The sequence below is a fragment of the Ovis aries genome, chromosome 5, assembly GCF_016772045.2.
Source record: "Ovis aries strain OAR_USU_Benz2616 breed Rambouillet chromosome 5, ARS-UI_Ramb_v3.0, whole genome shotgun sequence".
Lineage (NCBI taxonomy): Eukaryota > Metazoa > Chordata > Mammalia > Artiodactyla > Bovidae > Ovis > Ovis aries.
Genome location: NC_056058.1, coordinates 4,345,375 through 4,373,244, shown reverse-complemented (window position 1 = coordinate 4,373,244; position 27,870 = coordinate 4,345,375). Strand labels below are relative to the sequence as shown.

The 27,870-nt window shown below is 57.9% G+C and overlaps 1 protein-coding gene and 1 pseudogene across 3 annotated transcripts; one reads left to right on the top strand and one right to left on the bottom strand.

Moving 5' to 3' along the window:
• The first annotated feature begins 23 nt into the window (after positions 1–23).
• Positions 24–27,561, top strand: KLHL26 (kelch like family member 26). 3 transcript variants are annotated; one of them, XM_027969388.2, is made up of 3 exons: positions 24–112; positions 22,332–22,514; positions 24,777–27,561. In XM_027969388.2, exons 1-3 carry the CDS (start codon positions 36–38, stop codon positions 26,356–26,358), a joined length of 1,842 nt encoding a protein of 613 aa, XP_027825189.1. In that variant the 5' UTR covers positions 24–35; the 3' UTR covers positions 26,359–27,561. The 3 variants fall into 3 exon arrangements, with proteins under 3 accessions (XP_027825189.1, XP_042105535.1, XP_014951237.2); XM_042249601.1 differs by lacking the exon at positions 22,332–22,514; XM_015095751.4 differs by lacking the exon at positions 24–112 and having other exon boundaries at positions 15,814–22,514.
• Positions 2,598–2,697, bottom strand: LOC114115063 (U6 spliceosomal RNA; annotated as a pseudogene).
• Positions 27,562–27,870: the final 309 nt, after the last annotated feature.

The window sequence follows — 27,870 nt, the reverse complement described above, 5'->3', positions numbered from 1 at the left end:
CCGTCACTAGCACGCGCGGTGGCGGCGGCGGGAAGATGGCGGAGTCCGGCGGCAGCGGTGGCGCTGGTGGCGGCGGCTTCGGCGCCGGTCCGGGCCCCGAGCGCCCGAGCAGGTGAGACCCAGCCCGCAGGGTGGACCTGCACCTGCTTCAGGGCAAGAGTGGCCTATGAGGAGTCCTGGGGGGTCCTAGGGGTGCGGGATGGCTTGGACCAGCTCGAGGATATTTACGGGGGCTGCGGGCTTTAGGTGGCCATGGAGTACTGGGGGGACTGAGGGCTATTCATGGGGCATTTGATGGCTGCTTGGGGGCCCCGGGACCTCCAGGCATCTGCATGCGTCCGTAGGGGCCAGAGAGGGCTTTGAGGGACATGGAGATCTGAAGGGAATCCCAGGGGTTCCTGATTGTGATATGGCCATGAGTAACTGAGGATGCCAAGAGGTCTGGGAGGCAGGGAGGTCCTGAGTAGGGGCCATAGGCAATCTTGCAGTTGTTGAGGCTGTCCTGGGGATTCTGAAGAGGGGACTGGGGAAGCTTGGAGGGCTGAGGCCCAGGGCTTCCTGGAGGGTGCTGAAGGACCCTGAGGTTTCTAAGGGTGGTCCTGAGAACGTGCTGAGGGGATTTGGGGTGGGTGAGGACTGGAAGGTTGGGAGTAGGAGTCACAAGTGAACCTGAGGGCCTGAAAGAGACCCAAGGGATCTAGGAGAATCTGAAAACAGAAGCTGGTGCTCTCAGTGAGTTCTGATGGGCAGGGAGGGGTCTGGGGGTTCTGGAGATCCTAAGGAGCTGAAGTGGGTCTTGGGAAGCCTGAGAATGGTGTAAAAAGTCTGAAGATTTTTTTTTTTTAAATACATGGGGAGGGTCCATCTTGGGACTCCTCCCTCTAATCCTCTTGGGGTATAAATTCCCACTCCCTAGGGCAAAGAACTTGAAGCAAGGTCTTGCCCTCAGGTCATGGTGGAAGAATTCACCCCTTTTGGTCTGAGAGAGGCCCCTTTATCTTTGGCCAGGTCCTAAGAATGGTTGTTTGAACCCCAGAATTGGCATAGCAATTGAAGGTGTTTATATGCATTGTTCTGAGTTCTCAGAGGGAAAGAACACCTGTGTTACGATGCAAGACCTTCCTCTGTCTTCCCATTGCCCAAGGCCAGCATGGTCTGGATCTCTTCATCCAGGCCCACCAGGACAGCCTACTACCATTGGCTGGCCGAGCAAGTAATTTGCCCTTTTTCTCGCTTGTGAGCTTATGGGAGCAAATAATTTCAGCCAATGTTATAAATGATAAAGTGGTTAATACTGGTGTGTTGCAGAGTCAGTCCTCTTTGTGGGGACCTGGGTGCTTGAGTTGGGCTTTAGAGGCCTATAGTGGGGAGCAGGGAGAAATCAGTAGATTTGGGAGGACATTCTGGGGGGGTAGAGTGGATAGGACTTGGTGACCAGCAGGAGGTGGCATGTAATGGACAGATAAGAGGTAACATCGAACCCTGCTTTGGGCCCTGAGTAGGGATAACCTGGGGCAAGAGCGAGGTATAATTAGTAGCATGCTGTACAATTCACTCATTTTACCTGAACAGCTCTTCAGTTTTAATAAATTTATAGAGTTATTTATCCATTAACACAATCCAAGTTTTCAGAACGTGTCCATCACTACAATGAATTCCTTCAAGCCCCCTGCAGTCAGCCCTTCTCCCAACCCTGGCCCCAGGTACACTCTGATCTGCTGTCACTCTCTGTCGTCTTGTCTTTTTAGAAACTTTATATGACTGGAATCATGTGATATGTGGCTTCTTGTGTCTGGCTGCTGTCCCTTAACAGAACATTTTTGAAGTTTCATATGTGTTGTCACAAGTATCAGAAGCTCACTCTTTTTCACTGCTGCCTAGTATTCCATTGTATTGATGGACATACTTTGTTTGTCCATTTACTGGCTGTTGGACATTGGAGTGGTTTCTATTTTGATAATTGCAAATAAAGTTGTGGTGAACATCTGGGTATGCATCTTTGTGTGGGCATATACATTCTCTTTTAAAAAAATTTTTCTTTAAAACATTTATTTTTATTTATTTGACTACGCTGGGCCTTAGTTGCAGCATGCGGGATGTTTTAGTTGTGACATGTGGGATGTAGTTCCCTGACCAGGGATGGAACCCAGGCTCCTTGCCTTGAGAGTGTGGAGTCTTAGCCTGTGGACCACCCGGAAAATCCCTGTGTGGACATACACTTTCATCCTCTAGGAGTGGAATGTCTGGGTGCTATGGTAGGTGCAGGTTTAAGTATTTTTTCTTTTTTTTCAAGGTAAAATGAGTCTTTTATTTATTTGTACTTAAACTTATAAACCAACCAGTCAGACTAGAACAATTATTATCATGATGTGGCAAAATATGGAGCATCTTTCCACAAATACCAGAGGGATGAACAAATAGGAGCTGTAATAAAACAGAGCAAAAGCAGCAGAGGAATCAGTGAAGCACACTGTGGTGTAGCCCTTCACTGTAACAGCTGAGGTCCTTAACAGGCAGGGCCTTTGTATCCCAGAAAAATGTTAAAAATAGTTAATCATATATTTGTGCTTTTGTTTCCTATTTTTGAGATTAGATTAAAAAATACAGAATGCATCACAAATTTGAGTGGCATCCTTGTTCAGGGGCCGTGTGAATTTCAGTATTGTTCCAATTTTAGTACATGTGTTACCAAAGCAGCTCTTGGAGGTTTAATTTAAGGAACTGCCAAGTTGTCTTCCAGAGTGGCTGCACCCTAACTGTACTCCCACCAGAGATGTGCAAGAGTTCCAGTTGCTCCCAACACCTGACAGAGCCAGTCTTTAATTTTAGCCATTCTAAGCGTACATTGGCATCTCATTTTGGTTTTATTTGCATATCCTTATTAACTCATGATGTTGGACATCTTTTCGTGGTCTCAGTGGCCACTCAGGTCTTTTGTAAAGTGTCTTTTCCAATCTTTTATTCATTTTTTTTCTTGGCTTGTCTTCTTGACTTGGACTTCTTTTCGTGTTCTGGATACAAGTCCTTTATCAGATATACTATTTGCAACTATTGTCTCCCAGCCTGTAGCTTGCCTTTTTGTTTTTTTAATGGTATCTCTCATCGGGCACACGTTTTATCATCTTGAGGAGGCCTCCTTTATCTAGTTCTTCATTATGGAGCTTGTTTCTAGTTTCATATCTAAGAAATTTTTTCTAAACAGAGGCTTTTTTTTTTTTTTTAACATTTACTCGCTTGGCTGCGCTGGGTCATAGTTGCAGCGCGTGGAGTCACTGGCCTTTCATTATGCCACACAGGATCTTTTAGTCAAACTGGACCCCCTGCATGGGGAGTGCAGTGCCACAGCCGCTGGACTACCAGGGGAGTCCTGGAGGCATTTTCTTTTTAAAGGTATTTATTTAATTTTGGATGTGAAAGAACCTTCAGGCTTAGTTGCTCTGCGGCATGTGGGATCTTAGTTCCCCAACCAGGGGTTGAACCCACACCCCCCGCATTGGAAGGCGAAGTCTTAGCCACTGGACCCCCAGGTAAGTCCGCTGGAGTCATTTTATTAAAAGGTACGCCCCTCGTCTCTGAGATGCCCATTTGCCTCCTGCCCTCCATCCCAGTGGAAAATCTGCTGTCTGGAGCAGCTGATGCAGGGAGGGTCTTATCCCTTAGATGCTCGTGTGGGAAAACAGCGAGAATCCCTCATATGGTGAGATGGAGCATACAGAAGGGAGCTCAGCATTGGAGAGAGACTGCACACAAGATTCTTGCAAGGACCCTTCTGAGATGTAGAGGCGCTTGTAGGGCTGGTCATTTATTCATTCCTTCATTTATCCCAAACCCACCATACCAGTGCATGACCTGCCTGTACCTCATTCCTCCTCACCCTTCCGTTCTAAGACCATGGCCTCTTAGAGGCACCTGCCTGACCCCCCTGAGCTCAGCTAGCCCCAGGAACACTTTTTATGGTCACTTTGTTGTGTTGGCTTTTTGGGGTAAAATTTACATAACATGAAACTCACCAATTTAAAGTGTTCCATTCAGTGGTATCCAGCATATTCACAAAGTTGTGCAGCGATCACCTCTGTCTAGTTCCAGAACATCTCCATCGGCCGAAAAGGACATCTTTTTCCCATGAGCGGTCGCTCCTCATGCCCCCTCCCCCAGCCCCTGATGACTACATCTACCCTCTGTCTCTATAAGGTTCCCTGTTTTATAAATAGAACAATACCATGTGCGACCTTCAGTGTCTTTGACTCCATAGAATGTTTGCGCAGTTCATTAACAAGGTCGTATGTATAAGTACTTCATTTCTTTTTATGGCTGCGTAACATTCCATTGTGTGGACGTACCACGTTTTGTTTATCCACTCACTAGGTGAAGGACGTCTAGGTTGGTCCCACCTTTGGCTGGTTTGGATAATGCTGCTGGGCACATGCATGTATAGGTTTGTGTCTGAACCCTGGTGTTCCCTTCTTCGGGGTCTGTACCAGGAGTGGAATTGCTGGGTCCTGGATGCACTCACCACCCTACACTGCTTGGTGTGCTTGTTAGTAGAAAGGCCTTGAGGGTGGAGAACATGTCTGTCTGTCTGGTGCACTCTTGGTCTTGTTTGCCTGGAGCAGGGGCAGCCCAGGGGAAGGAAGTGTTCAAAAAATTTGGTTGGGAGGGAGGGGTGGGGCGGGCCCAATGGATGAATGAATGGAGGTGGAAAAGCTCTCTAGGGCTTGCAGTCTGGCTGGTTGGAGTCCCTAGTAGGTGGTCACGTCCGTCCCTTGTCTTCTGGGGGAGACTTGTGGGGCTGCCCAGGACTGGGGGAGGCAGGCCCTGTCTGTGGGGGTGGTTGGTCTCTCAGCCTTCCAGGTGGTGCCTGCATCTGCCTTGTCCCATGAAGGGTTTTGTCATTTGGCCAGGGGCGGGGGCGGTTCCTGTCTTTCCCTTAGCCCTTCCAACAGTCCCACAACTCGGAGAACTGTCCTTAGGAGTGATGGCGTTCCCCCCTCCACCCAACAACACCCCCAGCGTTATGTAACTTGTTTGTTCCGAGTTCACTTTTCTGCAACCAGTGGGGAGGAAAAAGAAAGAGAAAAGCTTATTCTCTTTCCTTCCTATCTCGAGGGATCAACAAAAAAAACCCGTTGCCTAGTAGAGACGGTCATTAATGACCAAGCCGAACCTCCAGGATGGACAGAGCGTGGCCGCCTTAGCCGGGGGCTTGCTGAGGGGAGGTGGGATCCTAGCTCCAAGGCTCCGTCACACCAAAGATCCTGGTTCTGCTGCAGCCCCCCTCCCAGCTCCACCTCAGGCCCATGACAGGAGTTTAGACTCCTAGAGAGAGAGGAGGTTTGTGGGGCGTTGCGAGAAGGAGAGGGACCTCTCCTGGGAGTCGCACCACCGCAGCTGAAATTCCATTGCTGTGAGGAGCCCAGCCAAGCTCGTTCAGGAGGAGCCTTCTCGCCACAGAGGCTTTTCAGGTGCTGGGCCTTCGGCATTCCTCTTTCCTCAGCCTGTCTTTCCTACAGGTGTCTGGATGGGGCCCGGTCTCCCTGACTCACACCGCTTCTGGGGGACAAGGCAGAAGCATCTGGTAGAGGGCCACGCCAGCCGCAAGTGTTTCCCTGGGAAGCCATACCTGGGATACCGCGAGAGTGGGTTTGGCACGGCTCAGCCGCGGCATCTGCTCCTGGCTTGGTGGCTTTTGCTTGTTTAAACGCCCTTCACCAGCCATCTCTGGCTGCACACTAGATCTTTTCCACACATCTCCAAGGCTCTGGAAGGGTCCAGCCCCCCCAACCCCTGTGTGAAAGACTGGAGGAAGATTTGGCCTTCTGAGAAGGTTCTTGTTCCTTTGGCCTCATCATCTTTTCAGCCGAGAGGGAGAGGCTGGAGTCTGACCCTCCAGGGACAGGGGCTCCTAGGAATTCTGGGAATGTAGCAGCGTCAGGCAGCTCGTGAGACCCGCTTGCTTGTTGCATGCCTTGGGCATGTCTGCAACCCTCTGGGAGTTAGAGTCTTCGTTTGGGAAGTGTTCAAAGGGCACCCGGCATATTGCACGTGTGTGTGTGAGTGTGGAGGTGGCAGTGTTGTCCTGCAGTCCTCATGCTGTCAGCATTCTGTCCACTGCCCACGTGGACACGAAGGGACCCTGGGGTGTTTGGCCGGTTTTGTCAATGAGCCAGTGTGGCAGGTTGGGAAGAGAAAGCTGGTCTCTTAGTCTAGGCTCCCACACAGAATGTCATAGACTGGGTGGCTTATAAACAGCAGAGATTTATTTCTCAAAGTTCTGGAGCCCGAGAAGTCCAAGATCAAGGCGCTGACAGATTTGGTGTCTAGAGAAGCCACTTCCCGGTTCATAGGCACAGTTTCCTTGCTGTGCTCTACGCCGTTCTCTGGGGTCGCTTTATAAGGGCACTGATTCCATTCATGAGGGCTTCGTACTCATGACCTAATTAATCGCCCCCCAAAGGCCCTGCCTTCTGACGCCGTCACGTTAGACCATCGCAGAGGTCTCAGCATGTGAATTCTCAGGCTTTGGTAGCTGGCTTGAGCAGGTTGAAGGACACTGATAAACGTTTACTCGGTGGCCGTGTAGCAGGGTCAGTGGGAGAACGGAACACGTCAAGTCTGAGCTGCTTCTGCAGCAGCACAGGTGCAGATGGCACCTGTGAGCCTGCCCGCTGGGAACAGAGTGGAGCCTGGGCTGTGGGCCTCGGCAGAGTGCGAGGGTTGGGGCAGTTGAGTCTGGGGCGAGGGAGGGAGCGCGGAGCTGGAGGCGCTCAGGGCCGGGGCTGAGAGTGAGGCGCCCCTTTCTTCACCTTCTGGGTCCCTTGAGCTCACGATGTGAAATAGCTCTAAACTCACCCCGAATTGTGCAGCCTGATTATCTCATAGCTGGACTGCTTCCAGCCAGTAGCTGCAACCCCCAGGGGACAGCCTTCTTGTTGTCGGCCATTCTTATGGGATAGGAAGGTTTTATTAGCCTCCGCTGTCATTGTGCCATCCCTAGGGAGCGGGCTTAGTATCCTTAACTTTCCTTAACTGGTTATTTTTTTCTTACTGATCCTCATGGGAGAGCTCAGTGAGGCCAGGTCAGAGGTTTGTGCCTGTCTCCCCGCCCACTTTAAAGAGGGGCTTCTCTGTACTCCCGCCCTGTGGCCTTTGGGCATGTTTCAGACTCAGGGTTGAAGGCCCTGGAGAAGGGAGCAGGGAGGGCAGCTCCCCAGCACGCCCAGTTCCTCTCTCTTGTGGACGGTGCTCAGCACTCATCTGGCGCCTGTTTGTTCTGCCGGCAGTTGTCAGCTGCCTCCTGTGCCCCCACCGCTTTGTGTGGTGTTGGACATACAGGGCCCCTGGACAGGGGCTGGGCCCGTGTGGGTTGCTCACACCCCAGCATGTGGAACTCTTGGGCTGTCATTTCCCCACGGTTGCCATAAATGATCCCGAGGCCGAGCTGGAGATTCCTGTTTTCTCCAGAAGGTTCTGGGAACCCCCTTACAAATGAGGTTGACCAGAGGCTCAAGGTTAGGGCCATCAGCTTGGGGGAAGGGAGGCTCCAGAGGTGCACTGTTTTCTGGGTACAGGCAAGTGGCACGTGTAGATTCTAAAGGTGGAGGAGCCTGGCTTTTTAGGGATCCTGAGGGCAGAGAGGAACTGGAGAGGGTGGGAGGGAGGAGGGGGAGACAGAGGGGCGGGCGTAGGGTTTGGGCGAGGGGGCGCCTGGGTCAGATTCGTGTTTAGGAAGGGTCCTTCTGGCCGGAGATGAGCCAAGGTGGGAGGCTGTGGAGATGGTGAGCTGTGAATGGGTTTGGGGAAGATTGCAGGTGGGACTTGTGTGACATGCTGACCCACGGTGGCAGCCAGGCAGGGCACACCAGCTCTCAGGCTTCCGCCACGGACCAAGGGGTGAATACTGAGAGGTCCCCCTCAGGCAGGGGGAGGCCCCACTCGGCTTGAGAGTCTCTGCTGTCTGAGAGCAACCAGAGGAGGCAGGGAGCGGAGACAGACATCTGGCCTGGAGGGCTCAAGGTCCCCCCCTCTCTCCTGGAAAGTCCTCACGCCTCGCCTTGCTCAAGGGACTCTGCTCTCCCACCAGCCAGGACCTGGTCCTTCCCAGTTCAGTCCCGCCTCCGCTCTGACCTCCTCCTCAAGAGCACTCACCGTGCGCGTGCTGATTTGCTCTTTCTTCCTTTAATCTGTTGGCGCACAGTGACGTTTCCACCTTTGAGCCACATCTAGTTCCGGCCCTTCCTTCCACCTTCTCCTCATCCTGCCCTGACTGACTTGCCCTCCTTCTTCCTGTCCCCCGACTCCCGCTGGTGGCACCCTCCCAAGGCGGGCATCAGACTGGGCTGCTCCCTTGCCTGACATCTGGCCTGGAGGGGCTTCCTAACTCTCAGAACAGTGTCAGAACAAAGTCCGCTTCTCCATGTGAGCCCCTTGGCCCCTGCCACTGCTCCCCAGACTTCCAGAGCTTGCATCTCCAACAGCATGCTGGCACCCCTCCTGGCCTTTAACCTCGCCTTCCCTTGGCTGGAGTGACCTGTCCCAGGGCTTTGCACAGCTCCAGGGTTGCCTCCTCGGGGCCTGGCCACTCTGCCCACTCTGACCCCGCTGCCTGCCCCTTTGTTCTCTGACCCGTGCTCGTGGTCCATTCTGTGTTCTTAAGAGTCCATGTCCCCTGGAATGTGCCCTCCCTGAGGGCAGGGCTTCATGGTGGAGGCTCTGATACAACCTAGCAGGTATTCTCCCCACAGTCTGCAATGGGTTTGCCAGAGGAGCTGGCCTGACTGGAGGCTCCTGGAACAGCCCTCCACGGCTGGCTCAGCCAGGGTCACTCTGCTCCTGATTTGAGTTAATGGCAGGAATGTTGTTGTTCAGTCACTCAGTCGTGTCCGACTGACTCTTTGTGACCCATGGACTGCAGCAGGCCGGGCTTCCCTATCCTCCACTGTCCCCCAGAGTTTGCTCAGCCTCATGTCTGTTGGGTAGGTGACGCCATGGTTCAGGCAGAGAAACAGAAAGTCATGGGCGTTCGGTCAGGGACCCCGCCTCCGTCAGGGAGCAGCCGGTGGGCAGTGCCCTTGAGCGTGTGCTTCGTGGAGTTCACGGCCAGAATCACGGTGCTGCGTTGAAAACATGCTGCTGCTCTCCGCGTCCAGCTGCCTGCAGGGGGAAGTGGGGGGCTGGGGCCCTCCTCCTCCTCCTGTGGTAGCCGCTCCACAGCTGTGCAGACGGCTCTTAACACTTGTTAACCCCGAGTCTCCAGTCCCTTCCTCCTCCCCCGCCCCTCCCTGTCTCCCTCCAGAGAGGGCTGCTCAGGACTCTCACAGCTCATCCCCCCATGGCCAGGAGAGCGTTTCCCTAACATTCCTCTGCGGAGTGGGTTTTGGGGCGCATCCAGGGTGATTTCAGACCCCTCGCTGAGCAGCCCAGCCGTTGAGCTCTTCCCGTGGACCACCTCGCCGCACACTGAAAATATTGTGATTCGGGAGGAAGTAACCGGCACCTGGGGGGAATCACAGACCTTTCCTGTGAGGGAAGCAGCTTCCGGAATTGAACACACTCAGCCTGGAGGAAATCTTGAGGGGTGGACCTCTGGGCTTTTAAAGGCCTCAAGGGGGGGTCACCCGAGGATCGAGTGCCGAAGACGTTTTCTGACGCCACAACTGCGAAATTCCACAGGGGTCAAAGGCAGACGGGATCCGAGCGGGGCTGGGCTGGGCTGGGCTGGATATCCGGAGAGCTTGCCTCTCAAAGGGATGTTAGAATTTGAAACAGCCTGCTGGAGGAAGCGGGAGCAGGCAGACACGGTCACCCAGAATCTCCCACGGCCAGAGCTAAGAGTGGGGTGTTTTCCCGAATGGGGGGCTTGGGGGGTAGTGACAAAGTGCCCGTGAGCGGCAGGCACGTGGGGGGCCCACTGTAGACCCGGAGGCAGACTCCACTTGAAAAACTCCCAGGACTGTCGTTAAAAGCCATAACTGTGTGCTGGCTGGGGTGGAGTCTGGTCCCGGAGGGCTGCTTGTGGTCTTTTTTCTCCCCGCTGCTGTCATGCGAGGGGTAATGGCAGCCCCTGTGCCCGTAAGGCGGGCAGGCTGGGAATACGCAAGCGTCTATGCTCCACGTGAGCCACTTGCAGAGACTCTGGTGTTTTTCCTGCTGAGGCTGTTGGCCCTGGGCTGCCCTGCAGCTCGGCCTTAGGCATGCTTTCAGCATTTTAGCATTTAGAGTTGCTGAACTTTCACAGCAGGGGGCACGGGGAGCTTGCTGACCTTCGCTGTGTCCTTCCAGGCAGGCGGGGCCCAGGCTGTCTGTCTGGCCCGCAGAGCCGTGAGGCACCCTCGCCTCCACTCCCAGGGCAGGAAGGCTGTGCGCACGTCAGGGAGAGGGGGCAGCTGGAGAAGTGTTGGCTCCACAGTGGTTTTTCCAGAGGTTCGTCTGGAGTTCAAGCCCCGGATTTGAAACTTCTGACATCGAAGACCCCCGTTGGTTCCAGGAGCCAAAACCTCAGCTCACTGCCCTCAGTTAAAAAATAAAAGCTCATCGTTCATGTAAAAAATAAGTTCAGGGAGAATTCCAGTTTTAGGTACATTAAATACAGGGCTCAGATGATCCCCTGCAGTCTGTGTCTCCTGTCCCTCAGCTCTCTGACTTCCTTCCTGGTTGGGCAAGGTGACCTCACCTTGCTTCCCACCGTCCTGGCAACCCTAGGGGGAAGACAGGCCTCCATCCTGGTGGCTGCGGCGAAAGTCCCAGGGAAGGCTCTGATTGGGTCAGATGGGTCACGTCCCCTCTCCTGGGACCAGGCTGGGGCCTGGGAGGCTCTGGTTGGCCAGGCTGGGTTGTGGGTCTCCCTTTTCAGCCCAGGGGTGGGTCTCCTTATCCTTACCGCTGGGGCTGAGAGTGAAGGAGGGAAACGGGTCCCTTACTAGAGGAAGGAAGGGATATTGGCACCCCCACAAATGGAGATATTCATGACTGGCCCCTTCTGTTGCCCAAGTTTATGCTGCTATTAGAAGGTCCTTGCTGAGCCATGCCAGCATCTTTGTCTGCTTGTGTATGGCCTAGCATCACTGGGCATGAGCATGTGCCATTTGGCAGGACTGTCCCTCTCAGAGCCTCCCCACCTGCCCTGCCAGGGGAGGCAGCTGGGCTGGGTCCTGAGGTGTTGGAATTTTCAGTGCTGGAATCTCACGGGATTTCCCAGCAGTGTTCTGGGGCCAGGCAGTCTTGTGCCTGCTTGCCTGATTTGTAGAGTGAAGAGGTTGTGCTCATTCACCTGGCCACATCTCCGAGCCCAGGGCAGCAGGGGTAATGGGGGGGGATGGGGACTTACTGGGATCAGCCTCTTGTCCGTGGGTGGGAAAAAAGCAAGCGAAGCTTCTGCCTGAGATCTGCTTCTTAGCCACCCTTTCTGCCCCTGGCATGGGGGCCCTGGCTGAGCTTTGAGGGGTCGTGGAGGCTGTAGGGAGTCCTACCTAGGCCATGAGGGCAAGGAAAGCCTTGGAGGAGACTTTCTGCTTCGAGAAGGCTTGGAAAGGTGGATGCTGGAGGAGCGTGGCAGAGCTGGTGGGCTGGAGAGTGCAGCGTGGGGAGGAGGGGTGGAGGGGACGGAAGGAGCTGGCTGTTTGCTCAGGGCATAGCATGAGCAAAGTGTGCAAGTAAGACATCCCAGAGAGAAGCCTGCTGAGGGCTTCCTGGTTGAGCCCAGTCAAGGATAACATACCCATTCCCAGGAGTTGGACCAGGGGGTTGAGTGGAGGGGATAACAACAGCAGGTGTATGCGACAGGCCGAGACGGGAGTCAGGCCCCAGCTGCTGCTGCCGCCTGGCAGCCGTCTACCTGCCCCCTTGCCCATTCATCATCTGTCCGTCCATCCATCTCTCCATCTAGCCATGCTTCACCCACCCACCCTTCCATCCACTCGTCCATCCAGCTATCCATCCATCTGCTCATTCATCTAATTAATCTACCACGTCCCTCATTATCTATTATCCATCTACCCCTCCATCCATCCGTCCATCCATCCACGCACTCAGCCATCCAGCCATCTAATCAGCAGGCATGACCGAGCTCTGAACACATGCTGGGCACGGCGCCAGGTGCTGGAACACAGCAGGAGACAGAGCCCACCCTGCCCTGCCTGTTGAGACTCCGGACTCAGCCTGGAGGACACAGACAGACTGGAAATGGATGGTTTACTCGATGGTGTGATGGGCAGGCGAGGCAAAAAGAGCTGGGGTGGGGAGTCAGAGTGGTGTGCAGGCTTGAGTGGGGCCTTCCTACTGGTGACCTGGCAGAGTGGGGTTCCCCCTCATAACAGCTAGGGAGCTAACAGGTTCGTCCACCCTCTTGCCCCGACTGCCACTGAGGAGCCGTGTCCTGCCCTCCTTGGTGTCCAGCTCCGCATGCACCTCCTGGCTCGGCCTTCCTGGTGAGTGGTCCCTGCTCTCCCAGCCTCAGTCTCCCATCTGCATCATGGCGGTGATCAGGGGGCCATCCACCTGGGGCTGCAGAGAGGCTAACACTGACCTCTGACGTGCCCTGTGGCCTTGGGTGGGTGCCTGAACCTCTCTGTGCCTCAATGTCCCTGTCTGTAAGATGGGGTGATCGTGGTGGACCCCTCTCCAGGCCGCCCACCAAGAGGTGAGCTGGGAGCCGGGTCGGCACTGCTCCAGCCCACAGTCCTGCATAGAGTGGGTGCTTGCTTGCAGGGAGGGGGAGAGGGGTATCTTGTAGGCAGAGCACTTGCTGCTGGTGAGGGAAGGGGGTGGGCTGTGTGTCGCCTTGAGAAGTTGCTGAAGTTGGGCGGGTCTGGAATTGGGGAAATGCTGCCCACAGGGTCCTTTTGTCTATCAGCAGCAGCCAGACCCCACGTGTCCTGGACTGAGAGGCTGGGCTGAGGCCAGAGGGCCTGAGCAGGAGGCACAGCGGGACTTGGGGGGCCCTGCACGAACTGAGGAGCAAAGCGTGGGGAGCTGCAGGGGGTCTGGGTAGGGAGGTGATGGACATGAACGTCAGTGTTGCCTTCTGCTGGCGGGAGAGTGGGCTGCACCCCAGTAAACTCCGGGGGAGTGGGGGAACCCACACAGTGTGTCCTTGCCACAGAAGGGCAGGATGATGGCGCCGGCAGCACATTCCCCTCAGCCAGGAACGGAGCCAGCACCGAGTGAGGCCGTCTGGTGCTGGGCTCTGTGCGCAGGATCTCGCCAAGATCTCGCCAGGGTCTCGCCAGGGTCTCGCGAGGCTGGTGACTTGCAGGGCCACACAGACCCCCACCTCTGCTCCACGCCCCTGGGAATTTGCTTCTTTTTACCTGTCTGGGTCTTTGGGAGGAGCTCTGCGGTGGATGTGGATTCTAGAACCCATCTGCCTGCCTGGCTCAACCCTCAGCCTTCCTGGCTGTCCTGTGAGGGCCCTCGAGGGCCACCAGTCCCAGGTGCCCACAGGTGGCCTGGTTCCCTCCTGCCCACACGCCCCAGCAGCGCCTCTCTCCTGTCGCCTCAGCACTGTCCTGCAGGCGCGGACAGGGAGGAGCCACGGACAGATGGGGCAGGGGTGGCCCTGCACGGCAGTGCCCTGAGGACCAGGTGGGCAGGTGTGACCTGGTTCCCTCCTGCCCACACGCCCCAGCAGCGCCTCTCTCCTGTCGCCTCAGCACTGTCCTACAGGCGTGGACAGGGAGGAGCCACGGACAGATGGGGCAGGGGTGGCCCTGCACGGCAATGCCCTGAGGACCAGGTGGGCAGGTGTGACCTGGTTCCCTCCTGCCCACACGCCCCAGCAGCGCCTCTCTCCTGTCGCCTCAGCACTGTCCTGCAGGCGCGGACAGGGAGGAGCCGTGGACAGGGAGGAGCCACGGACAGATGGGGCAGGGGTGGCCCTGCACGGCAATGCCCTGAGGACCAGGTGGGCAGGTGTGACCTGGTTCCCTCCTGCCCACACGCCCCAGCAGCGCCTCTCTTCTGTCGCCTCAGCACTGTCCTGCAGGCGTGGGCAGGGAGGAGCCACGGACAGACGAGGCAGGGGTGGCCCTGCGCGGGGGTGCCCTGAGGACCAGGTGGGCAGGTGTGGCCTGGCACTGCTTTGCGGGGCTCAGGGCGAGCATCTCTGGGGGTGCTGTGCTCCCAGGCTGAGCTCACAGGGTGCCCCGGTTGCGCCCATGGCCCGGCCCTTGGAGGAGGCAGAACAGGTGGGAAGGCGTGATTGGTCTCTGCCCCTGCCTGGCCCGCCTGGCCTCCCACAGGGCCCATAGATCCGCCTCGGCACTGGGCATCCTGACTGAAATTAACAGGGTCCACAGATCCGCCTCGGCACTGGGCATCCTGACTGAAATTAACAGGGTCCACAGATCCGCCTCGGCACTGGGCATCCTGACTGAAATTAACAGGGTCCACAGATCCGCCTCGGCACTGGGCATCCTGACTGAAATTAACAGGGTCCACAGATCCGCCTCGGCACTGGGCATCCTGACTGAAATTAACAGGGTCCACAGATCCGCCTCGGCACTGGGCATCCTGACTGAAATTAACAGGGTCCACAGATCCGCCTCGGCACTGGGCATCCTGACTGAAATTAACAGGGTCCACAGATCCGCCTCGGCACTGGGCATCCTGACTGAAATTACAGCAGAAGATGTAGGGAGCAACAAGCATGGTCTAAACAGCCTAACTGCTAATGCTGTGGAGAGCGCCCAGGCTCAGGCGCACATGGGGTCTTGGGCCCTGGCCAGATTTGCTTTCTCTCTGGATCTCTGGGCCCCCGCCGTCTCCCTCAGCGGTTTGGCATCCTGGCCTGCTGGGACACTGCTGTCAGGACCTTCATCTGCTCCTGGGTTCTCCACTTGTCCACCCAGCAGCCCTGCTCCTTGGTCCGCTGCCCAGAGAGCCTGAGGCTCCAGCTCTGCCAGAGGCCCACAGGCTGCCCCTTACTGCGGGCCTGCGGCTGCCTGGGGGTGAGGCGGGCGGAGCCGGGCTGGGGCGAGTGGTCCCAGGAGGAAAGGTACTGACGTTAGCAAGGGGGCTGCAGGCCAGCCCGCGCGTCTGAGGGCTGCTGCCAGGTGCCAAAACACGGTGACTCCATCCTTCGGGCTGCGAGTGCAGGACCCAGAGCTGCGAAATATTGTGGTAACCACAGCAACAGCGGCTTGCGGGTGGCTGCCCTTGGGGGCCATGTGGGACCCTGGCTCAGACGCACCTTTTATCCGTGGAGCTGCGACCCCAGGGGTCAGCACAGTGGCCTTGGCCAAGTCAGCAGCTGCCGAGGAGCGTTAAGTGGGAGCAGCCTGCGGATGCGGGGGTGGGGGCGCTCGGGCCTCAGTTTCACCACCTTGGAGAAGACACTTGCCACGCTGCCCTCCTGGGCTGTGCCCCGCATGTGCTCCGTCAGCGAGCCTGCTGTGTGAGGGGTCAAGCGGGCGGGAGGAGCGGCCAGAGAAGCTTCCGGTGTGGTTGGACAGGAGGCCAGGGGTGGTGGTGTGAGAGACAGGCCAGGGAAGTGGCAGGCGGGCGGCCGGTGCTTCTCCGTCTGCAGCCCAGCCCCGTCCCCAGCCCCCGAGCCCCTCTCTGTTCTGTCCCCCATCTCTGGGTCTCTCTTTCTCCCTGGGTCTCTGTTCCCCCGTCTCTGGGGCTCTCTCTCTCTGGTTGCTTTCTCTCTCCCTGGTTTCTTCTTCTCTGGGTCTCTCTCTCTCTCTGGTCTTTCTCTCTGTCTCTCTTTTTCTCTCTCTCTGGTCTGTCTCTCTCTCTGTGTTTCTGACTCCCTCTCGGGGTCTCTGGCCCCCTGTGTCCCCCCCCCCCCCCCCCCGCCACCACAAGTGCAGCGTCTTCCTGCTGCTGTACCCAGGACGCTGGGGCGGAGTGGCCTGGAACTCCCTGGTACTGCGTCGGCCGGGGCGCGAGCCAACCAGCTGTGCTGCGCTGCTGCGCTCCATCGAGCCACATGGACAATAAAACCAAAATTGGCTTTGAAAGTGGAAGTGCTCTCCGTTTTGAGGGGAAGTGAGGGAATTTGCATGTCAGAACAGTATGTTAAAGGGGCAATACCGTCAGACTGTTCTGGCCTGAGTTTTGGGCTCCATGTGGGGGTGGGAAAGGATTTTACAAAACCCCAAAGAAATGTTTCCATGAAATTCTTTCTTGTTCTTGCCTCTTCTCTCTCTCTTTTTTTTTTGGACATTCCAATGAAAAGAGCTTTCCGGGGCTTCAGATCTCTCCTGTGAGCTTGGGAAACCGATCGTGGAGACCAGGGCCAGCAGGCGGGTGAGGGCAGGAGGCGGGGAGCACCCACCGTGCCGAGTGCTGTGCCTTACAGCTCTCAGCGCCCCTGAGGGGCCTGTTACTGTTCACGTGGCCCTGCACCTCCCACGGCCGCCCCTCACTACGCCATTCTGCCTTGGACTTGGGTCCCCTCAAAGCAGGTTCTGAGGCAGTGGCTCTAGCCCATGGTGTATTTTGGGCTGTTGACCTCATGAACAACTAAGGGGGAAGGAGGGAGCCCAAGCAGGGGGTGCCAGCCAGAATCTGGTGACAGCGCGGGCAGTGGGCTTTACTGGCTGGGGAGGCCCTGGGGATCCTGCCATGGGTGTCCTGGGCGGGCTTTTCCTGCACACAGTCCCACCAGCCATCAGCCCTGTGCAGGGACACCCTTAGGGAGCAGCCGCCGTGTCCCCGTGTCACGCCTGGGCCTGCACATGCCCGAGGGTGCCCGATGACAGTGCCAGGGGGACATGGTGTGCGGGCTGGGGTCAGGACAGCAGGGGGCATGCCCTCCGTGGCCAGATCCAGGCTGAGGGTGCAGCCGGGGTGGCCTGCAGAGACGCCCTGACCCGGCTGCTGACGCATTGGCTCCGATGACTCAGCGCGGGTGACCGTGGCTCGGGTGGCTGTCTGGAGGCTCGGACCAGCTCAAGGCCTGCCGCCGCCGCCTTCCTGGGGGCCGTGGCCCCGCCTCACCGCCGCCCCCTGTCTGGGCCAGCCTGAGTAACGGGCCTTCCCTTAGTCATCGGGCCCAGGCTCCGGCCCTCCCTCCTCCTGCTGCCCACCTCCGCCCAGCCACGCCTGCCTGTCTGTCCAGGCTGGCTGCCTCTCTCCCTCCCCGAGCTCCCCAGAGGCTGCGAGGTGTGTGTGTGGGGGTAGATGTCAGGGCGTCAGAGACAGTTGTCCCATTTCTGAGATGGGAGGAGGAAAACAGCCTCCTGAGGTGCTGGGCGCCTTGCTGGCGGCACAGGGAGGCGGGCCTGGGGAGGGCGAGGCATGCGCAGAGAGGGGCTGCTTCCTGCCCACGTGGCGCAACGTAGGCTCCATGCCCTGTAAGCGGCAGTGCTCTGGGCTGGGTTGGGGTTTTCTGGGCTGAGGTGTCCTAAATCCCACATTGTTGCTGTTGTTTAGTTCCTCAGTCGTGTCCGACTCTTTGCGACCCCCTGGACTGTAGCCCGCCAGGCTTCTCTGTCCATGGGATTTCCCAGGCAAGAATACCGGAGTGGGTTGCCATTTCCTTCTCTGGGAGATCTTCCTGATCCAGGGATCGAACCTGCATGTTCTATGCTAGGAGGCGGATTCTTTACCTCTGAACCACCAGGGGAAGCCCTATAGGAGATTTTTAATGCTCAGAGTATGCACAGCCTCCATGCTCAGCTGGAGGGCAGCCCTTTGTGCTCTCTTAAAGGGTGTCTAGTTTGTTTCCCATCTCCAGCCCCCAGCGAATATCCTCACACATCTCTCAACTTGCACAAGTAAGTGTATCTCAGAAAAATCCTGGAAGCAGACTTGCTAGGTTGAGAAGATGAGCCATTAGAATTTTGCTAGGTCTCTCAAACTGCCTTCCTGGGTGTTGACCCATTTCAAACTGCCTCTGGGAATAGACAAGAGTGTCTTCTGCCAGATGGCCTGCCTGATGACTCTGCCCCCCGCCCCCACCCCGAGGGGTGAAGCCAATCCTTTGGGAAGCACACTTTTCTTATAAGTGAAGCTGACTATGAGGTCCTTCCAAGAAGATGTGCTTCATTTCCCATGAACCATCAGCCCACAACCTTTGCACATCTTTCTGTGACATTGCTGGCTTTGTATTGATTTCTTGGTGCTCTTTATATATGAAGGACCACAGTAAATATATACTCAGGGACCAAGCAGCTCCAGGATGAAGTTACCTCAGGTGTGAGATCTTTCTTCTGGTGAAAATATGCGTGGGTGTACCAGTCCCCAGGGCTCAGTGGAATCACAGGAAATCCTCCTATCTTGCCTCACACTCTCAGAGGAACTTCGAAGAATAAACTAAAGCTAGCTAAAAGCAAAATGGCAAAGGCTGGATAGTGGGAGTGTAAAACTGTGTGAGGCGAGGGGTCCATGGAGAGGCCAGCCAGGCTCAGTTGGCACCTGCCATGAGCCAGCGCTCTGTGGGTGGCTCCAAGCTTCAAGTTCCCAAGCACTTGGTCCCGTTCAAAGGCAAGTGGGCAGCTTGTAGGGGTGGTGGCAGGGTGCAGCCCCCCACTGGGCCTGGCCAGCCAAAAGTGAAGCTGGGGAAAATAGGGAGTCTGCCGTCCCTCATTTCCTGGGAGGTGATGGGGGCCCCGGAGCCTCTTGGCAGCCCTCTGCCTCGTTTGAGAGCTGAGAAAAATCAAGACTCAGAGGTCTGAGGAACATGCCTGAGTCACGTGGCTGGCAGATAGCAGGGCGGCCTCGGAGTCCTGCCCTCTGCACCTCACTCCACGTGCCGGGGCCTCGAGTGGCGAATGCTGTGGTGTGGCCCTGGCAGGCTTTTCGAGTGGGTCTGGCTGAGATGAGTCTCCCAGGCTTTGGGTCCTGGCCCAGCCTTCCAGACACTGCTCAGGGCTAGGCTCCAGGTTTGCGTGACTGTAGGAGATCCTGGCGATGCACGAGGCATGCTGGTGCCGTCTGTGCATCACTTTTCACCCGCAGCTCCTGCTGTGCACACAGAGTGGTGTCTGTGGAGAGTGGCTCTGTCGTCCCTGGAGTCACCTAGTCCAGCCGAGTCTGCGTCGATGTCTTAACACTGTCCCTGGTTTGAGGTGGGCCTCTTCTCCACCGCCGGGCCCCGGGAGGGAGGTTCCCATCAGCTATCGCTGATCCTAGGCCGCTGTGCTGCGCAGGGAAGATGGCGCCTGGCCCCAGGCAGGAGGGGGCCCGTTGCGGGCTGGAAGGTGACCCCGCACAGGGATGGCCCTGATGGAAGCCAGGCTATAGGGCCAACACCCATACCAAGCCCCTGTGCTCCCAGGGAGAGGCTGGGCGCCTCTGTCTAACCTCAGGGGTGGCAGAGCTGGGAGGAGGAGAAGCTGAGGACATCCCCACTTTCTGGCCTCTGCCCCTCTCTGCTCCCAGCTCCTGTTCCCTCCCACGGGACACTGACAGGCCCGTTCTGGATAATTTGACCGTGTTGGGTCCCCGTTTCCCTGACTGTGTGCCTGGCAAGGGCCGGCTGCTCTGTCTCATTCATTCTGTGTCCTCCCACCCTTGGGAGGGGGCCATGGGGCTGACAGAAGGCCCTGAGGAGCTCGGGATGGACCCGAGCAGCTCCAGGATACTTGGAGGCTCTTATGGGACACGGTGTTGGCTCCGGCAGTCCAGAGCCCATTGTGGAGTGTCGGCGAGAAGACACAGTGAGACCCTGTCCCTGGAGATGTCCTGGCCAGGGGATGGGTGCAGTTTGAGGTCCTCTGAATCCCGAGGATCCGTGATCTTCAGAACGGGGTCATTCGCGGGCCTTGGGAAACCAAAAGGATGGAGACCTGGGTCCTAGCAGTGGCCCCTCCAGGACGGATGGCCTGGACACAGCAGTACTGGGAGAGGTGGGGGCATGTGAGGTGGGCGTGCACTCCATTCAGCCAGGCTAGAGACTCAGGGTCCTCCTGGGCCCCTTCCCTTCCCTCCTTCCACAGTCTGCACACCCAGCCTCCAGGCCTGGTTCCTGGCGCCGCTGGCCCGCTAGCCTCTCCAGCGCAGATGCTCTGAGTCGCTTGTGTTCCTGCCTCCGGGGACAGGACGGCTTTTCACTCAGACCAGGTGGTGTCCCCCGACACGTCCCCACACCTTCGGAATCCTGAGCACTTTGCAGGTCTGTGGGCAGCGCCCAGGGCCCTGCACCCCCTCTGCCTGTTGACTTAGTTCATCTCCTTTCTTGAGGCTTCTAGAAGGGCCACTGAGGTGGGCAGCCTGTGCGAGTTGCGGACCTCCTGTCGGCAGCAACTGAATGCCGTGTGCTTGGCCCCGATCATGTTTGGGGAGCTGGTGGGCAGTGGGAGCCGAGAAGCCTTCTTTCTCCTCCTGCATTCTTGGAAAGACCAGTGCCCACATTCCTGGCCCTCATTTGTGGGCAGGCGTCTGTCCCAGGAATGGGAAAGCACGTTCCAGAGAGCTGGAGGCCATGGGGAGTGAGCAGAGGACTGGGGACGCTGGCCTTTGCCTGGGTGAGGGGGAGCCTGGGAGAGTCCTGGGAAGGTTATTGACTCCATGGAGGCTGAGGGGCATGTGCCTTTCTTTCTTTTTTTAAATGAGTTTGGAGTTTTAAAAACATGTATATTTATTTGACTGGGCTGGGTCTTAGCTGCGGCGTGCAGGATCTCCGATCTTCCTTGCAGCACGTGACTGGTGAACTTTTAGTTGTGGCATGCAGGCTTACTTCCCTGACCAGGGATCAACGTGGCTCCCCTGCATTGGGAGCTCAAAGTCTTAGCCAGGGAAGTCCAGGCATTGTCTGTTTCTGTTGCATTCGGAGAATGAAGTGATGCATTAGGGCCTCCTAAACTCTTAACTTATTTATTTTTCTCACTTTAGTGCTGTTTAGTTGTTGAATTGTGTCTGACTCTTTTGAGACTCCATAGACTGTAGCCGTCCAGGCTCCTCTGTCCATGGGATTTCCCAGGCAAGAACTCTGGAGTGGGTTGCCATTTCCTTCTCCATAAACTCTTCACTTATTGATGCATTTCTGCAAAAGTTTTCCAAGATGAAATAGCAAAGGGGATGAAGGGGAGTGAGTGGGAACAGTAGGGATGGAGCCACAGAGGGCCTCGTGTACTGTGAGGCCCTGGAGGTCGTGGCTGCCTTCGCACAGGACCTGAGAAGGCTCCAAGGACCTTGAGTTTTGTTTTGTTTTTCGTGTGAAGTTCATATAACATAAAACTCAGCATTTTAAAGAGGATAATTCAGCGGCGTTTAGTGCTTCGACAGTGTTGTGCAACCAGCGTGTCTTTCTGAGTCCAGAACGTTTTCATCACCCCAAAGGGAACCCTGGGTGGGCAGTCACTCCCCACCCTCCACCCCCAGCCCCTGGCCAGCACTGACCTGCTTTCTGTCTGTGGATTTCTGGACATTTAATATAAATGGAATCATGAACATGCGACCTTTTGTGTCTGGCTTCTTGCATGTAGCCTGAGGTCTTCAGGTCTCTTCCCTCTGGTAGCCTGAATCAGCTCCATTCTTTGTCATGACCGAGTAATATTCCATCATATGCGTACACATTTCGCTTACCCATTCATCCACTGGTGGGCATTTGGGCTGTGGCCACCCCTCTCCTTTTCAAAACTTTATTTTTATTATAAGACAGCCTTTGCCTTGTGCATCCTCATTTTGATGGGATGTGCCAGAATGTGTCTTCCTTCTCCCATCCCCCCAGCAAGCTGCCCCCACAGGTAAACCCATCTTCTTGAGGGCAGTTATACTTGGTTTTATGGCTTCTTTACATTGGCCCCAGGGTGACAGGAAGATCCCATGCAACCTGCTGCTTCCTCAGCTCGGGTTCAGTGCGCCTGTGTCCTCCTACCTCCCTGGGTCCATGGGGTTGGGACGCCCCTGCTGGTCCAGTGATCAGAACTCCCCGCTACCACTGGAGGGGGCCCGACTGTGATCCCTGGTCCTATCAGGCAAATGGCCACGGGAAGCAGAGCGGCGGTGACTAGGGGCTGGGGGGGACTGGCAGTGGGCATGGGTCTGCCTTCGCCTCACTGATAGCTGTGATGGTTGCATAACTCTGTGGGTGGATTTTATGCCACTGAATTGTACACGGCAAAATGATGACTGTTATATGAATCTCACCTCAATTAAATTAGAAGGAAAAGGATATGTGGGAGCCTCTGTGGGTCTTGCACGAAACCTCGCCTATTTCATAGGCGGCCAATGGAGTCTGTACGTGCACCTCCCCCGCCAAGGCCAGCCAGCGGGCAGGTGGCAGTCACCACTGGGACCCAGGTCCGGCTTCCGCTGCTCAGGGATGGGTTCTGGCAACTTCACTTCCACCCAGGGCAGCTTCCTGCCAAGCCTGCTCAGGGCCCCTGGGTGGAGAGCAGATGGCTCCATGGCCTCTCAGCTGCCTGCCCACCTCTGCTCCCCCACAGCATGGCTGACAAGAACGGGGCCCTCAAGTGCACCTTCTCGGCCCCTGGCCACAGCACCAGCCTCCTGCAGGGCCTCGCTGCCCTCCGCGCCCAGGGCCAGCTCCTGGACGTCGTGCTCACTGTCAACCGAGAGACCTTCCACGCGCACAAGGTGGTCCTGGCTGCCTGCAGCGACTACTTCAGGTGCGCGCGGGCCCCGGGGTGGAGTGGGGGCACCGCCCGTCCCAGAGGGACCATCCCAGGGCTGTGCCTCCAGCTGCATCCAGCCCAGGATGGCTTTGAGGGAAAGAGGCTGAGGTTTGCCCATCTCTGGGTTTAGAGAGAAGCCAGATGTCCAGTAAGCCCGCAGGTTTTTCCAGGTTTGCTGCTTGTTCAACCCGGGGGGACACGGAGCAGACAAGCTGAGCATGCCTGGGGGCAGAGGTGGGAGCCCGCTTAGCAGCTTCTGCCCTGAGAAGGCGGCAGGGCGCCGTTGGGTTTTCATTCTGTCTTTGATGCCTGCTTGTGCCTAACGCTGTTCTGGGCCTTGGGAATTTGGCAGTGATCAAAGGCGTGAATTCTGCCCTTGCGAGCCTGTGTGCAGGCCGGGGGATGGATGGTACACCTAGTTGGCAGCCCCTGTGGGTGCCAGACTCTGTCTAAAGTCTCTTTCCTGAAGCGCTCGGCTGGGCAGGGGAGTGAGGGTCCCACCCAACCATTCTTACCCGTGGAAAGCTGTCACAGCTTAGGGACAGTCTCCCGCATTCCCTTAGTGACCAACTGGTCAGCTTCCTCCTGCCACCTGCGAGAGCTGGGGTGCCACTTGGGGGAGGTTCTTCAGCCCCACTTTGCCGGCCGTCTCTTAGAGTCCCAGCCCAGGTGCCCACCCTGGGCCTCACTGTCCTTGCAACTGGGGTGCCTTGCCTGGTGCGCCCCCTGGCTGCCCGCCCCACGGGCTCAGAGAGGCCGTTCTGGGGAGCTGGAGCAGCCAAGCCATCTGGGGCGCCGCTTCTATTTTTATTCTGGATTTGGGGACGGGCGGGCCGGCCGAGCCAGAAATGCCCTTTAAAGGCTCCTCTGCGCTGGCACTGCAGTCGGAGAGGCCTTAAAAGGCAATGCTCCCTCCCATCGCCATGATCGCTTCTGCCTTCGATGGGCTGATGGAACTTGTGGGGACACGGAGAAGCGGGGTCCGGGGGCTGGTGGAGCGCTGCTGCCAAGGGTTGGGTGGTGGTTAGTCGGTGGCCCCCGGCTGCCCCCAGCTTGGCTGTCTCTGCTCCTGGCCTGAGCTGGGCCCACCCAGTGGGGGACTAGGGGTGCACATCTGCCAGGCGGTGTCTGAAGTTCTCCCCTCAGGCAGCTGTCACGGATGTGTGCGGACGGGAGTTACAACTCCGATAAGGTGCCAGCTGGTCCCATGAAAGGACCCTGCCACTCTCCATCTTCTAGAACTTGCCAGGAGCCCTGAGCAGGCACTGGGGTTCTCACCCCTCTTCCTGGTAGGGGACCCTCTGGAGCCGTGGGGGGCTGGGACCCAGGGCCCATGTGTCTCATCAGCACTCACGTGAATACCACTTCTTGGAGCAGGAGCACGTGGCGGACAGAGCCGGGGTCACTTGCTGCTGGGGTGGGGCTCACAATGGACTGCTGTTCCTCTAGGCCATTCTCAGGGGGCTTCTCCGACCACCTAGGCCTCGGAGATGGCAGGGACCCTAGCATAGCTTCCTGACGGGCCCTCTGACCTAGGGACTCTCACCCCTCTCCAACCCATGTGACGGTGACCCAAGACCCAGGCTGGGGAAGGTGGAGCCTCCTGCTCCGGTGGGCCAGGCTGTCCGTGACCCGCGGTGCACACTGCCGTGGGGGACTGTGCTCTGTCTTTGGAGCTTGCCGCGGGGGAGCTCTCCCAGGGCGGGTGTTAAGGTGGGCCAGGGGGACCCGTCCTTAGTCAGTCCAGGCGCTCAGCCATGTCTGACTCTCTGCGACCCCGTGGACTGCAGCACACCAGGCCTCCCTATCCATCACCAACTCCCGGAGCTTGCTCAGACTCATGTCCATTGAGCTGGTGATGCCATCCAAGCATCTCATCCTCTGTCGTCCCCTTCTCCTCCCGCCTTCAATCTTTCCCAGCATCAGGGTCTTTTCCAGTGAGTCGGTTCTTTGCATCAGGTGGCCAAAGTACTGGAGTTTCAGCTTCAGCATCAGTCCTTCCGAAGAAAGTCCTGTCCTCAGAGTCAAAGCCAAACCCAAGATTTGGTCTCCTCTTGTGGAACTGCACCCACCCCGCAGCTCACAACCCTTGGTCTTCGCCCTCTGAGTCTGTGGGCCCTAGCACTGCTAACCTCTGGGTTAGGCTGGGCAGGGCCCCTCGTGGGGACAGTGTCCGGGGTGTGGGGCCAGGCCTTCCCGGGCAGCACACGGCCCCTGGGCTGGCCTGAGCCTCCACGCTGTGTTTCCGACCTTCAGGGCCATGTTCACGGGTGGCATGCGGGAGGCGAGCCAGGACGTCATTGAGCTGAAGGGCGTGTCGGCCCGCGGCCTGAGGCACATCATCGACTTCGCCTACAGCGCCGAGGTGACCCTGGACCTGGACTGTGTGCAGGACGTGCTGGGCGCCGCCGTGTTCCTGCAGATGCTGCCCGTGGTGGAGCTGTGCGAGGAGTTCCTCAAGGCCGCCATGAGCGTCGAGACCTGTCTGCACATCGGCCACATGGCCACCACCTTCAGCCTGGCCTCGCTCAAGGAGTCAGTGGACGCCTTCACCTTCCGGCACTTCCTGCAGATAGCCGAGGAGGAGGACTTCCTGCACCTGCCGCTCGAGCGCCTGGTCTTTTTCCTGCAGAGCAACCGGCTGCAGAGCTGTGCCGAGATTGACCTGTTCCGGGCGGCCGTGCGCTGGCTGCAGCACGACCCGGCCCGGCGCCTGCGTGCCAGCCACGTGCTCTGCCACATCCGCTTCCCGCTCATGCGGCCCTCGGACCTGGTGGACAACGTGCAGACGCTGGACATCATGGTGGAGGACGTGCTGTGCCGCCAGTACCTGCTGGAGGCTTTCAGCTACCAAGTGCTCCCCTTCCGGCAGCACGAGATGCAGTCGTCACGCACCGCCGTGCGCTCGGACGTGCCCTCGCTGGTGGCCTTCGGCGGCACCCCGTACACGGACAGTGACCGTTCCGTCAGCAGCAAGGTGTACCAGCTGCCCGAGCCGGGTGCCCGCCACTTCCGTGAGCTGACGGAGATGGAGGTGGGCTGCAGCCACACGTGCGTGGCGGTGCTGGACAACTTCGTGTATGTGGCCGGGGGCCAGCACCTGCAGTACCGCAGTGGCGAGGGCGCCGTGGACGCCTGCTACCGCTACGACCCCCACCTCAACCGCTGGCTGCGCCTGCAAGCCATGCAGGAGAGCCGGATCCAGTTCCAGCTGAACGTGCTGTGCGGCATGGTGTACGCCACAGGTGGCCGCAACCGGGCCGGCAGCCTGGCCTCGGTGGAGCGGTACTGCCCGCGGCGCAACGAGTGGGGCTACGCCTGCTCGCTCAAGCGCCGTACATGGGGCCACGCAGGCGCCTCGGCGGGGGGCCGCCTGTACATCTCGGGTGGCTACGGCATCTCGGTGGAGGACAAGAAGGCCCTGCACTGCTACGACCCCGAGGCCGACCAGTGGGAGTTCAAGGCGCCCATGAGCGAGCCCCGAGTGCTCCACGCTATGGTGGGCGCCGGCGGCCGCATCTACGCCCTCGGGGGCCGCATGGACCACGTGGACCGCTGCTTCGACGTGCTGGCCGTGGAGTACTACGTGCCCGAGACGGACCAGTGGACCAGCGTCACCCCCATGCGGGCCGGCCAGTCTGAGGCTGGCTGCTGCCTGCTGGACAGGAAGATCTACATTGTCGGGGGTTACAACTGGCGTCTCAACAACGTGACCGGCCTTGTGCAGGTGTACAACACCGAGACGGACGAGTGGGAGCGCGACCTGCACTTTCCCGAGTCCTTTGCGGGCATCGCCTGTGCCCCCGTGCTGCTGCCCCGGGCCGGGGCCCGCAGGTAGCTCCGCGGACCCCGGTTACCGGCTTGGCTGTCTGCTGTTTCTGCCAGGGGCTTGGTGGGCGCAGGTTCCCGCAGAGAACTGGGCCGCCCTACCCCTGGGCCGGCCTCCTGGGGCCTGCTGCGTGCATACGGCACCCTCTGCGCCCCTGCTTCCTTCCTGAAGCAGATTCTGGCTCCACGCCCTCGGGGGGAGCCTGCCAGCAGCGTGGCTGACGTGCTGTGGCCGCCAGCTCACACCCGAGGCGGTTTCCTTGTCCACCTCATGTTCTCCCTGGCGGGTGGGAGTAGGGGTCTCGTTTGGAGTGTGTGGCTTTGTCTCCCCTCTCTCCCCTCCCTCTGCCTGGAGGTCTGAGACATTCAGATGCGAACTCATTTGATCCTCCAGTTCCCCCGCCCACTCTGAGTTGCATGTGTCTTTTTTTAAAAAAACACACCCCAGATCTCTGTGACACCCAGGAGCAGGAGAGGCGTCTGGGAGGTGCCTGACTTGGGGTGGCCAGAAGGGCATGTTTCTGCCTCCCCAGTGAGCCCGAGCTGCTGAGTGGGAGGGGACCAGTGCTCCTTTCCATCCCTGACCTGGGTCCTGGCACCTTCAGGGTGTGCGATCGCCTGCTTTCAGGAGGGAAAACCACAGCCACCTCCCAGAGATGGTCCTTAGGGGCCTTAGGCCTTCCGTTTGGCTCTGGGTGACGTGCAGGGCCATAACAAGAACAGGGCTGAGGCTCCTTGTCCCTGGCCCTGTCCCACGAGTGAGCGGGGACACGGGCCTCAGAATCTCACAGCGCATCTGTCCCGTGGTTTTATTTCTGCCCCTTTCTAGCCCTCTGCTCCCCCACCCCCGCCCTGTGTGCAGGTTGGCATGCCGCCGGGCCTGTGCCCACTTGGTGCGGGAAGTCAGGCAGGCTGTGAGGCTGCTCCCTACGAGGGATTTGCGGCATCTGTGGCCACGTTTGTTTTGGAGTCTAAACCTCAAAACCTCTTTTTTTGTTTGGTTCTCTTTTGCTTTTTCTTAAGAGGCCAGCACTGCTGTCTTATAAACGAGATTTGTACCCTTGGGGCAACTTAAAGTGTCTCTTCTGCTGCTAATGGACGATTGATGTCGTGTCTCTGTGACCCTCGCGCCATGTGAAGAATTAACCTCAGACCTTAGCAGACGTCGCCGCCTATTTTCCTTATATTTAATAAAAATGTTATGGTAAAAAGATGGAGTGGGCCCGGTGCTGAGCTTGTGGGGCATGACGGCATGCAGATCCCTAATGGCCTTGCATGTTTGGGGGCTTCTCTCCCCCGCCCTTTTCTAGCCTTGCAGAGGAGCAGGACCAGCCTTTGGCTCAGAGCCGTGGGGGCAGTGGGCTTCCCAGGCGGGGCAGCGTAAAGGACTCGCCTGCCAATGCAGGAGACGCAGGTTTGATCCCTGTTGGGGAAATCCCTGGAGGAGGAAATGGCAGCCTGCTCCAGGATTCCTGCCTGGAGAATCCCATGGACAGAGGCCGCCTGGAGGGATATAGTCCAT